General features: G+C 49.6%; 1 protein-coding gene across 1 annotated transcript in view; it reads left to right on the top strand.

Annotated features, from left to right (window-relative positions):
• The first annotated feature begins 2,264 nt into the window (after positions 1-2,264).
• Positions 2,265-13,039, top strand: part of SLCO2A1 (solute carrier organic anion transporter family member 2A1) — a 79,627-nt gene continuing 68,852 nt past the window's right edge. Inside the window, exon 1 of the mRNA XM_045538986.1 lies at positions 2,265-2,611. Within this exon, the coding sequence (XP_045394942.1) occupies positions 2,516-2,611 (96 nt within the window). The 5' untranslated portion in view covers positions 2,265-2,515. The remainder of the gene's footprint in view (positions 2,612-13,039) is intronic.

The raw sequence follows: 13,039 nt of genomic DNA, 5'->3' as shown, positions 1-13,039 counted from the left end.
AAAACTCCAGTTTTGATCAGGGGGCAGCAATGGTATTAACCGTGTGTCTTAGTGTCCTTTGCAGAAGGCAGCTATGTCACCCAGTACTGGCCAAAAAGACTTAAGGAAAAGCAGCTGTGCATGCAAGGGGGATTTGCTTCCCTGGTGTGAGCATGGCCCCTTCCTGTTTCCTGTTTTCCACTTCTTTCCTGGAATTAGGCTAGGGGGCTGGAGGTGGAGCAGCCACCTTGTGACAATGAGCCAGCCATTGGGATGAGAGCCACACACTAAGGGATTCTGGAGTGGTCTAGGCCATGACCCCTAGACTACCCACTAGCAGACCTCTTATTATGAGAAACAAATAAATCTCATTTAAGTCATTTTGGTTGGCTCTCCAATACATTTAGCAGAACTCCACCTAGTAAAGGTCAATGAAAGCAGATAAGCATCTGTGAGCATTTCTGAACAGGCCTTTCCTTGGGAGAGGATGCTGGTGCTGACAGCAGGCAGAGGGCCAGGGTAATGGAGCAGGATGAGGTGAGGGCTGGAGAGGCTGATCCTCCCTGGGATACTACCTGGGGATCATAGTAAGTCCTCGGAGTTTGAGGAAGAAGCTCCAGCCATGGTGGCCCTCATGTTTCTGTGACCTTGGCTTGGATATTCTCGGGTCCCTGCCTGGTTCGACTTATGAATGGGGTTACTCAACTAATCTCCCAAAGGCATAGCATGCTTCAAGTCTGGGCTTTGGAGTCAGGCAAAGCTGAGTCCGGGGTCCAGCTCCACCACTGACTAACTGTGTGGCTGTCAGACAACTTTTTTAGTTGACTGCTCTGGCGTCCTCATCTGTAAAGTCCAGGCTGTCATAGCACCTATAACTGCAGGGCTAATGTTGGGGTTACATGGAACCATGCATGTGGGTGCTCCGGAGAGTGCCTGGCACAATTCACCATGCATGTTAGTCAGTGCCCAGTGCACATTGAGTGCTCTGTGCTGGTAGCTGTCCTTGCGTTTTGTGTTCTCCAAGAGAACAGGTGGTGACCTGGAGTTCATGCCTGCTCTGGGTCTGGGGCTGCTGCAGGGCAGTGGAAAGTCTGTCTGGATGCATCTCACTCTGTGGGTGAGTGAAGTGGCTAGAGGCTGCCCACTGTTCAACAGCTTTGGAATGCTGCTATGTCCAGGGTCCCTGGGCCACAGGTGGATAGAAGAAGCCCCTGGACATGGGCCAGGCCAGACCAAGTCCAGAAAGGCATCGGGCCCTGGGTGGAAATAAGAAGCCTATGTGGCCCATCCATCCTGTGGCCCTTGTCTTAGCCAAAGCTTCCTGGGTAATGAGGGCATCTTTTCCTGGGAGTGGGGTGGGCTGGGAGAGGTTGACTCTGCAGGGGACTACAGGAAGTAGGGAGCTGGAAAAATGCCTCCAGTACTGAATTCCTTATTGCAGCTGCTTTTGGCAGAACCTTTTTATCCTTCCCTTCAAAAAATCTCACCTTCTTACTCTTCTCTGCACTGGGAATCCTGGTGGTAAAATGTCTTGGGGGAAAAAGTAAACCCTCTGTTCATTCCAGCCCTGAGAAGGAGGTCAGTGGGCTGCATCCCGTTTGTCCACGGCCCCCCCTCTCCGCCGCAGCACTCCCGGCCAGACCCAGCTGACACTTGACAGCGCCTGCAGTTTACCTTGGCTCAGGTCCAGAGAGTTCGGGCCCAGCCTGGGGCGGCCCCCACCTCTCCACCTTGTTACCCTCCCCCTCTCCAGCGCAAAGAGCAGTTTAAATATAAATCAGTCCTCAGCACAAACAGAGCCTCAGAGAGTCTCAGAGCCATCACCGGAACTGAGGGCCCAGGTTTGCGCGGCGAGTGCAAACAAGCAGAGACTGGCTCTGTAAATCTCCCGAGTGCGTCGGGAGGGGTGCCGGGCTCACCTCCGCTGCAGAAACCCCCAGCTCCCTTCCACCCCCTGGGTCCCGTCGGCCCCTCCAGCGCCCCCTCGGACCCCGTCACCTCCCCCTATCCCAGCCCTCCTGCCCTCTAGCCCTGCCGGCTCCTTCCCCGGTCCCCTCTAGTCACTCACACACCGGCCTCCGTTGCGCCCACCCTCGCTTCGGCAGCCCCCGGGTTCCCCCAACCCCTGCAGCCTCCTGCCCCCTCCAGCCATCACCTGCCCTCCCCGGGCCGACACCTCCCTCCTCCCCCCTCCCCCCCGACCTTCTCCCGGGGCAGTCAAGCCTTGCGGGTCCCCACGGCGTCACACCTGTCTGAGGGGGTGGCAGCGGCGGCGGGGGGCGGGGGTTCGCAGCGCGTTTGACACTGGAGGAAAAGAGGGAGGAGGGAGAGCGCGTTTCATCATCGGCGACGGCTGCGGCCACTTATAAAACTTCTGGGCGCGCACTCTCTCTCTCAGTCTCCGCGCCGCGCGCCTCCTCCGGCCACCGCCGCCGCGCTCGCCGCCCGCCCGGCGGCCGCATCAGCCCGAGGCGCCCGGGACCCTGCTCGCCGGCCCCCAGCCCGGGGCCCCGCCGCCGCCGCCGCGCCCGCCACCATGGGGCTCCTGCCCAAGCCCGGCGCGCCCCAGGGCAGCAACGCCCCTTCGGGCCGAGCCAGCAGCTGTCCCCGCTCCGTCTTCGGCAACATTAAGGTGAGCAGAGTCCGCGAGGCCGTCTGGGCCCGAGCCGCGCCGAGCGCACCTTCGGCGGGGCGCCTGCGTCCGTCCGCCCAAGCCGGGAGGCGCCGGGCGCGCCGCGCTCCCTCCCGTGCCGCGCTCCGGTCCCGTCCCCAGTCCCCAGTCCCCGCACGGCTGGCGAGGGGGCGCCGGGACGGCGGGCGCGTGCTAGGCGTGTGTGCGCGCGCGCTCACATGCCCTCGTCCGGGTAAGAAACAGGACCCTGGAAGTACCTGCTTATTGGGGCAACCCAAGGCAGAGAGTTCTGGCATACTAGGTGAGGGAATTGTCCCATTCTTTGATTGAAAAAGAGCACCCGGAGGAACACCTTTTCGGTCTCCTGCGGGCAGTTATTTCATTAATGGGATCGGCTTGGAGGTGCCGGGCCCTGGCGCCTCGGGGGGACAGGCTGTGGTCCCTCAGAGATGGAGGAAGTCAGAGGCCATCCCCTCCTGGGGTGGGTGGCAGAAGGGATGGTCTTCTCCAGGCCTTCTTCTCCCGCCGGCACGGGGGACTGTGCTACCTGGCCGCGCGGCTGCTGGCAGCGCAGAGAACCCCCTTCAGAGGGCAGCTTTCCGAAGTTGACGACCCACCTGCACGCTCCTGCCTCAGTTTCGCGGCTGGAAATGGCCCCAGGAAAGCAGCAGGACCTCGCAGTTTGTTCAGGAAAGGCTAAGCAGGTGCCTCTTGCCTGGCAAGTTACAGGGAGTAGGTGAAGAGAATATAGAGTGTTGGCAGTGGTTGCAGTGAGAACACCTTCTTCCCCAGGGGTCAGACATTCGTTCACTCCCTCACAGGTCCAGGAGGACCTGAAATGGTTGAATCCACACTCATGTTCTTCTGCCCATTCTGGCCAGACAAAAGGAACTACGGAGGATACCTCCTGAGAGGGCAAAGCTACTGTGGCAAGGATGTGGGTGGCTGCAGAGACAGCATCAGGGCCCCTTCAGGACAGGGTGGGGATTATGGTGCAGAGAGCTGCTTTCCCACAATCATACTATCTAATGGGACTGGGTAAAGCCTCCCGTGGTGCAATTAAAAGGTAGCCAGATCACACAAAGGGAGGATGTGAGTCTCTGTGGACTAGTAATATGTGCCCAACAGAAAGGGATCTAGAGGTCAGAGTGGATCTCATCTACGTACTTACTCATTTTGTTACCAGTGGAGATGGGATCTCCACTTCTGCTTCTGCTCTCTCTCCACACCATAATGAATAAAAGCTGAATCGATTTCACAGTTGAATATGAATAAGAAACAGAAATTTTGGAATAGTTTAAAATAATCCTCAAATCTGCTCATCTTTGGCCAGACCTGGATGAGAACACTGCGTGCAGTTTTGGTTCCACCATTTAAAAGCGTTTTGGAGAAGTTTCAGCAGAGAATTGAGGAAATTTTGATATTTTTAAATTAGGAATTGGGAGGCAAAGGAGGGGGGCAAGGGTTGGGTGGTCTAAGGAAAGGGGCCTCGGCAGGAGCTAGAGTGGAGGCAATCTCCCTCCATTTTCACCAAGAATGGCAGGAGAGTCAGTTGTCCCAGACCAGATTCCTGACAATGAGAGTAATGCCAAATGACATTTATCTATTTAGACCTTCCCTGAGTCTCTAAAATAAATGTGTATGGCTGCAGTTTCTTTGAAAATCCATAAAAATAAGATAATTTCTCATATGCCTGTGATTTAGCCACACGCACCTGAAGCCTGGGCTCAGGCCAGTTGGCCTCCTAAAGGAGTTAAGTACTCATAGCAGTTAAGAATCTTTCTTAAGTCTAAAAATCAGATTCTCTTAATCATTGCCTCATTTGATTCATAGTAATTCTAAGATTAGAGTTTGGAGATACCGCTACTTAGCTTCACTTACCAGCCTGAAACCAGGTGCAAAGTTGGATGTCTTAAGCAAATCTGGAATCTGAAATTTCATTAGTTAAATTCACTTAAGCCTTTCCCTCCTGGGGCAGTAACTGGGGACTTTGCCATTTGAAGGGAGATTTCATCCTGCCAATGAGAGGGTGGGGAACTGCCCTGCCCTTTCCCAGTGGGGGATGGGCTGCACATGTCTTGGGACATTTGTGACATGAGTGGGAACAGGGGACACCCAACCTGAGGATCTGCCATTTTTCTAGGTTCCTTGTTGTTGGGACAGACAAACCAATTGGCTTTGTGGACATTCCTGCAAAAACCCACATAGCATGTGGTTTAGGGGAAGGAGGTAAGGCTAGAGGACTCAGATCCGTGTCCCATCCTAGTCACTTAATAACTGACACAGGGAAGCATTTCTCACCTTTCCTGGGTCTCAGTGTCCTTACTCAAAAAAGTAGGTAATATTACCAAGTCCCACGTCATGGGGCTCTGGGATTATGAGGAATGAGGTGTAGGAAAAGGGTGCTGTCAACCATTCTGTGCTCTCAGGGACTGGTACCAATTTGAAATCAATTCTTTCTTCAACAAAGAGGACTACACATTCAAACATCATTTAGGAACTGTTGTTCTACCAATTCCATGAGGCATAGTTATTAGTTAAGAAAAACTACAGTTAATAATAATAATGTCCAAAATAATAGTAATAGTTGCTAACAGTAATTGAGCCGTATGCATGTACCAGGAACTATGGAAATATTTTATCTATATTTAATCCTCATCACAACTCTCTGTCAAATGGATACTATTATTGTCCCCATTAATGATGAGGAGAACAAGGCTTCGTGAGGCTGGCCCCTTGTGTGTGGACCCACAACCAGAAAGGTGGAGTGTAGAGGAACCAGGTATGTGAGACGCCAGCATTGGAGACCCTAACCACTGTGCAACCTCGCCCTCACCATCAGCACTGTGCTGAGCTCTGCTTTAGCAGGTGGGGGTACCAGCACATGTTCTTGTGCTTGTTCCCAGTGGTCAGTGCTTCCTCTGGGCACTGGTGACATGCACATCCCAGCTGTGACAAAGGGGACCTGGGGTGGCTGCAGGATGGGTGATCCTAATGCTAACAGGCTCATAACTTTTCACTCTTCATAACTCTTACCTACAGAGTCTGGCCGCTCTTAGGGTGAAGTTTTTCTACCTTCTCCCACAGAAGTAAATACAATCGTATTTAATCAGGACACAGTCTCTGTTGTCTCTGGCTGACAGGATTAGTAAGAAGCAGAGACCAGCCCAACAATCAAAATGCTAAATTAAAAACAGGTTCCTTTAGTGATTATGGGGGTGGGAAGTATTGACAGGAGGGAGCCTTTGAACAACTTATCCTGGCAGCCTCAAAGAGATCTGTTTCTCCTTAAAACGAAACTTTCTTTTGGGGCCAAGCTGAGGTTATCTTACAGAAGAAGTGGTTGATTGGCAACTGCTGCCCAGATTTCAGGAAGTGACACACGCAGGGCCCCAGCACAGTGAGGTAATGTGTATCCCACCAGTGGGGAGCATCCCAGTGGGACTGGGCTGGGGAAGAACCCTGGGAAGGAAGGAAAGGCAAACCTCACAGCTCAGCTGGAGTGGCCCTGGTAACTCTGCCTGAGGAGGACCAAAAATGAAGGAGAAGTTCTATGTCTTGGCCTGTGCCCATAACTTCCTGAGGCTTCTGAGCCCCAACCGTGGGGAGGCATCTTGGGCTTAATTTCTCAGTTTCCAGAACAAAGTGCTATATCCCAGCAACCTGATTCATGCTGAGGAAAACATGCTCAGTAGAACCCGCTGGGCCAAAGAATTCCTTCACCGACCCAGTGAATGAAGATATGCCCACTCCTCCCCGGGGGCAGTGTTCCCCCACCATGTAGGATAGCACCATTCTGTTCTTGGGTGTCTGCCTCCTGAGAGGCCCCTCTGGCCTGCTTGTAGGAAGTAGAGGGGTGGGGTCGGGTGGGTCACTTAGACCTTCTCCTGGATGATGTGCAAAGCCCTCTTAGCTTTCATTTTCTCTCCTGGTGATGCCGACATAGCAAATGGAAGAATGGCTTATGTTTCATAATATAGATAGCTCATTTCAACTCTTTCTTTTTGTGGCAATGACTACCCTTTTTTTTCTGTTCTGGAAGACCCAGAAGTGGCATCGGGATGTTGGGATGGGAGCCTGGCTTCCTCTCACCTTCTTTTGTTTGCTTGTGTGATGGGTCAGGGTGTATGCAGAGGAATGTAGGTGGTCCCCTGGCCTCGCCCCCTCCTCATTCTCCCTCTTCACACCTCCTGCTTGATCTTTTTCATCCCATCCCATGGCTTTAACCACCCGCAACACTTCCTTCAACCTGCCAGTGGAGGCACTGGCCTGCGGAGAACCCCATCTGTGTGCCCACTGTGGTGGGACTGACTGAGCAGAAGCCCGGGGTACCGGCCTGGGCTGGTTTGGCCCCCGTTCTGAAGTTGTGAAGTTCACTAACAAGCACTTGGCCATTCCAGTCTCAGTTTCTGTTGAGGAATGACATGAAGAAATAGCTGTGTGAATTTGCATCCCACAGGATCAACACAGATGGTTGTCACTAAGGTACTTGGGGAGAAAGTCAGCTGAATTCCTAGTACTAGACAAAATGTTTATTTTGAGTCTTTAAAACCTTTTTTTATTTTGAAGCAGTTATATATTCATCGGAAAACTAGTACTTAGAGGTCCTGTGTAGCCTTCACCCAGTTTCTGCCAGTGGTTCCATGGTGCATAACAGCATAATGTCAAAAGTAGGAAACTGACATTGCTATCGAGTGTGTGTATAGTTCTGTGCTATCTTATCACAGGTGCAGCTTTGTGTAGCCACCACCCCACCACTTCCAGGTGCAGAACTTTTCTGTCACCACGAAGATTTCTCTTGTGCTAACCCATTTATAGTCACATCCCTCCCTTCCTGACTATCATCCCCTAACCCCTGTCAACCACTAATCTCTTCTCCGTCCCTACTATTTTGTCATTTCAAGAATGTTATACAAATGGAATCATACAATATGTGGCCTTTGAGACTGGCTCTTTTCATTCTGCATAATGCCCTTGAGATCCATCCAAGTTGTTTTTAATGTATCAGTAGTTTGTTCTTCTTTCTTGCTGAGTAGTGTTCCACGGTATGAATATATTACAATTTGTTTAAATGTTCACTTACTGAAGGACGTTTGGGATTTTTTTCCCCAGTTCTGGACTATTACAAGTAAATCTTCTATGAACAATTATGTACAGGTTTTTGCATGGACATAAATTTTCGTTTCTCTGTATTGATTGTGTTTAACCCAGGAATGTCTTTGCTGGGTCACGCAGTATTTGCATGTTGAGTTTTTTAAAGAAACTGCTAAACTGTTATCCAGAGTGATCATACCAGTTTATATTTGCATTAGCAATATGTGGGAGACCCAGTTGTTCTGATGCCTTGTCAGTATTTGTATTGTCACTGTTTTTTATTTCAACTATTCTAATAGAAATGTAGTGACATGGTCTGGCTTTGCAGGTCCCTAATGGCCAGTGATAGTGAACATCTTTTCATGTGCTCATTTGCCAGTTGTATCTCCACTTCTTTGAAATGTTTGCTCATATATTTTCTTCATTTGCTAATTGAACTTTTTTTTTTTTCTTTTTTTTTTTATGAGACAGAGTCTCACTTTGTTGCCCGGGCTAGAGTGAGTGCCGTGGCATCAGCCTTGCTCACAGCAACCTCAAACTCCTGGGCTTAAGCGATCCTACTGCCTCAGCCTCCCGAGTAGCTGAGACTACAGGCATGCGCCACCATGCCCGGCTAATTTTTTCTATATATATTTTTAGTTGGCCAGATAATTTCTATTTTTAGTAGAGACGGGGTCTTGCTCTTGCTCAGGCTGGTGAACTTTTTTCTTTTTTTACTTTTGAGTTTTTAGAGTTCTTTATATATGTTAGATACAAGTCCTTTGCTGGGTATGTGGTCTGAAAATATTTTTTTCTAGTCTCTAGCTTATTTGTTTTCGTCTTCTTAACAAGGTGTTTCACAGAGAAAAAGCTTAATTTTGATGAATTCTAATTTATTAACTTTTAGTTTTCTGGATCCTGCTTTTGGTGTCATGTCTAAGAATTCTTCATGAAATCTTAGTTCCTGAATGTTTTCTTCTACATTTTCTTCTAAAAACTTTTAATTTTATATTTAAATTTATGTTCCATTTTGAGTTAATTTTTGTATAGGTGTAAGGTTTAGGACAACGTTCCGTTTTTTGTCAATGGCTATACAATTGTTCCTGCACCATTTGTTGAAAAGACTACCCTTCCTCTATTGAATTACCTTTGCACCCTTGTTGTAACTCAGTTGGCCGTACTTGTGTGGGTCTATTCTGGGTTTTCTATTCTGTTTCATTGATCTATGTGTATATCTCTCTGCCAGTACCACTGTGTCTTGATTACTGCAGCTATAGAGCAATTTTTTGTTTCAAAATTTTTTCAAAATTTCAAAATATTTCCTTTTTTCAAAATTTATTATTAGTATTACTTTTATTGATAAATATTTTTTGATTGGCATGATTGGATATATTTTATGGGACAATGTGATGTTTTCATGTATGTATACAATAAAACATGATTAAACCAAGCTAACTAAGCTACTAACATATCTATCACTTCATTTTTTTTCTTTTTGAGACAGAGTCTTGCTCTGTTGCCTGGGGCTAGAGTGCAGTGGTGTTATCACAGCTCAGCTCACTGCAACCTCAAACTCCTGGGCTGAAGCCATCCTCCTGCCTCAGCCTCCTGAGTAGCTGGGACTACAGGCACGTACCACCATTCCCAGCTAATTTTTTCTGTTTTTTGTAGAGATGGGGTCTCACTTTTGCTCAGGCTGGTCTCAAACTCCTGAGCCCAAGCAATCCTTCTGCCTCGGCTTCCCAGAGTTCTAGGATTACAGGTGTGAGCCACCGCACCTGGCCTTACCTATCATTTTTTAAGGTGAGATGTTTGAAATTTACTCACTCAGTTATTTGAAATATATAATACATGTTATTGACTATAGTCATCCTGCTGTGCAACGGATCTCAAAACCTGTTCCTCCCGTTCATCTGAAACTTCGTGCCCTTTTATTAACAACTCTCCATTCCCTCCCTCCCCACACCTCCAGCCTCTGTTAACCATCTTTCTACTTTCTACTTCTATGAGTTCAACTTTATTAGATTCCGTATGTAAGTGAGATCATGAGGTATTTGTCTTTCTGTGCCTGGCTTATTTCACTTAACATAATGTCCTCTAGATCCATCCATGCACACAGCAGGATTTCCCTCTTTTTAAAGGCTGAATAATATTCCATTGTGTATATATACCACGTTTTCCTTATTCATTCATCTGTTGATGGACACTTAGGTTGTTTCCATGTGTTGGCTATTGTGAATAATGTAGAGCAAGTCTTGAAGTCAGATAAATGCTTGGCTTTATCCCACAATGGTATGTGTTTATCTTATGGATACCAAATTTTATAACCCATCCAGTTTCACTTCTACTACTTTGGCTTTTAGGAAGATTTAAGGACAGAGTTAAAGTTTGCTCTTGGTAACTGGGTGGGATCTTCTGTATTTATGTGCTCCAGCTTTTCTTCTGGCCTTAGCTGATTGGTATGTCTTTTCCCTTGAACTTGTTTTTTTAAATCATTTGTTCCTAAATATTTTCTAATCTTAATGGCAGCCCTGCCAGAGAGCTATCTGCACCTCCATGTCACAGTCGAGGAAACCTAGGCTCATCCAAGGCCACATATCCAGTAACCAGCAAAGCAGGGATTCCTCCCCTGGTCGTCTCACTCCCTACCCCCCTTCTTTCCATGACCAGAGAACACCTTTCAGTTCTGGACTCTCTCATCCATGAATATTTGGGCCTGGGCTCAGTGATCTCTCAGGTCTTCCAGATTCTCAGATTCTTATCTCCCAATGTTAAGTTGCTGATTGAGATGAGACTAGGAGCAAGGCCAGTGGGTCTGAAATTCACTAGGAGACCTGACATGAAACCTGACAAAGGCAGTCGGGTTGTCTCGATCAATCCGCAGCTCTCTCAGTCTAGAGGACCTGATTCCCGGGGTGTGTCTCACTGTTTGGGATGGATTAAATTTGCCCAGGGGTGGAGAATGAAACCAAGGCAGGAAGTCTGACTGCACTGAAGGGTTGAAGGATGAGATGATCCTCCCCAGCGAGTAGCCCTCTCCCTGAGCCTGTCTTTCCCACCTCTTTGCCCTGCCGAATGGAAACCCTAGAGACACATGGGAAACACTGCAGGCTCTGGCACAGCCTGAGGGCACAGCCAGGAGCGATAACCCCTGGACCTTTGGGACGCTCAGCCTGGTCAGCACTCGGCAATGCTCTCCTCCAACCAGGGCTGCCTCCCTGCCTTCAGAACTTTCTAGAGATTGACTGTGCACCTGAGTCCTGTAGGAACCTCAGGGACCTAATGACAAGTTTCATTTTGTTTACCCTAACATCAGTAATTCGTTTTTTTTAAATAAACCTTCATTAGGCCCTGTGTATTGCTGTAAATTTGACTGAACAGTTGTTTGTCAGATTTTCAGTAATTCTTATTTATGTTCTGAAGACTGCCCCATCCGACACCGTTGGGGGATGCTGGCCTAGAACACAGAGGGCCTCAGTTAAAACATAGGTATCATCAGAGAGGGCTGCATTGAGCTAGTGTTTGTCAAACTGCCCCACCAAGAGGCTTTGAATTCTAGTGGGTACACAGAAGTCTCCACACAGGGGTGGGACAAGGTAGAGAGGGGAGGTGTCTGGGATGTGGCCTGACTAACCCAGAGTATTACATCTCTTTGATATGTTCTAGCTTAAAATCAAGTGAATTTTATATTGTTCTCCACATTCTGTGTGTTTGCAAATAGTGTTATATTCCGCCCCTGCCCCAATCTTGGAGTGACGTTGATGCTCCAGGAAACCCTGTGTGTCTAGCTCGTGTCTGCCTGGGTGTGGACTTCCAGGCAGCGCGAATTGAGTTTGGGAAACACAACACAGGCAAGCCTCAAGTTGGAACTAGTTTATCTGGTTAGTTCACCCAGCCAGCTTGGTGGGTGCAGAGGGAATGGTACCTAGACAGTTTAAGTGGTCCAGGTGTGTGGGGTGTGGATGTGAGAACATTCCCGGGCTGGGCCCTGTGGGACCCTGCAGGAGAGAGCCAGCTGGGGGACGTCGTGGGGCCACGGGGCCTGGGGCGCGGAGCAGTGGTGGAAGGCAGGGGTGGGGAGAGCAGGCCTCCAGAGCCACACTCCTCCTGCCCGCTTGGCTGCCAAGGAGGTGGCAGGATGTGATTAAACTGATCACTTTCTCTGGCTGTTGTACAAGTCATTCCTTGCTTGTGCCTCAGGCTCTTTTGAAAACTTCCCGCTTTCCCTGTGATTCACGGTGCTTGGGGGGAAGCAGCTGGGAGCTGATCACTGGAGTCAGAGCTGGGGCCTCGCACATTCCACAAGCATTTATTGGGTATCTCCCTTGCCACCCTCTGCTGGGTGCTGCTGTTTACACCTGTCTTCCTCAGAGGCTCCCAGGTTTCCAAGAAACAATTGCCTAAGTTCGCTGCCTCCCGGAGTGACCAGCTGTCTCCATTTGCCCAGGACATAGGGGGTTCCTAGGACACAGGACTTTCAGTTTTGAAACTGGAAACATTGTAGAAAAATTGGAATGAATTTGTCACCCTCCTACCTCCCTCGCTATGACATTTTACAGGAACAAACCCACGCTCTGACTGCGGGGCAGGGACAGCACTGAGGAGGGTCAGGGATGGTGTCCTGGAATGGAAATGAACTTCAAGGACCCATGGGGGAGGAATGGGGGCTTCCCGAGAGCAGGCGTGTGTGAGCCAGGACGCTGCGGCTGGGCCCTTGCACAGTAGTAGGGCTCGCTTTTCCTCGTTTCTCCTCGTTTCCACACGGAAGTCCTCGCGCCCAGCTTCCTGCCTTCATGATACTTACAGCGAATCATTGTACAAAATCTGTACAGACAGTGACAAAACTGAGCTGTAGAAAAATGGAGCTTCCTGGTTTACGGAATCATTGAATTTCAGATGAGACGGTGCTGAGAAAGCTCATCTGCTCAACAACGCAGGCGTCCTCTTGGTGTCCCTACCCCTGCCTGCGCAGCTCCAGTGGTGGGGGAGCTCTCGCATCACCAGGCAGACCCGGCAAATGCGGGCACCACAGGCTCTTAGCCAGTTCCTCCTGTGCAGGGCTGAGAGCCCTGCCTGCCCTTCCATGCACACCTCCCCTAACGGGACCCCTGCCTCCTGGTCACTTGCCTCACAGTTTCTAGTAATGCTGTCTCCCCTCTCCCAGAAACCCCTCTCACTGGGGACTGCTCAGCAGGGTTGAAAGAGAAAGCCAGATGGTCAGGCCACTCTTCCCCGAAAGCCAAACTGGGCTCTGAGGGTGGGCATTGCTGGGGGCACGTGTGACCCCCCGCTCCTGTCATCCCAGATCCCAAAGGTGTCCTTGCTGCTCTGGACACTGCAAGGAGTCTGGTCACC

The sequence above is a fragment of the Lemur catta genome, chromosome 1 (genome assembly GCF_020740605.2).
Source record: "Lemur catta isolate mLemCat1 chromosome 1, mLemCat1.pri, whole genome shotgun sequence".
NCBI lineage: Eukaryota > Metazoa > Chordata > Mammalia > Primates > Lemuridae > Lemur > Lemur catta.
Note: the sequence above shows the minus strand (reverse complement) of the source record. Positions and strands in the feature narration are given on the sequence as shown.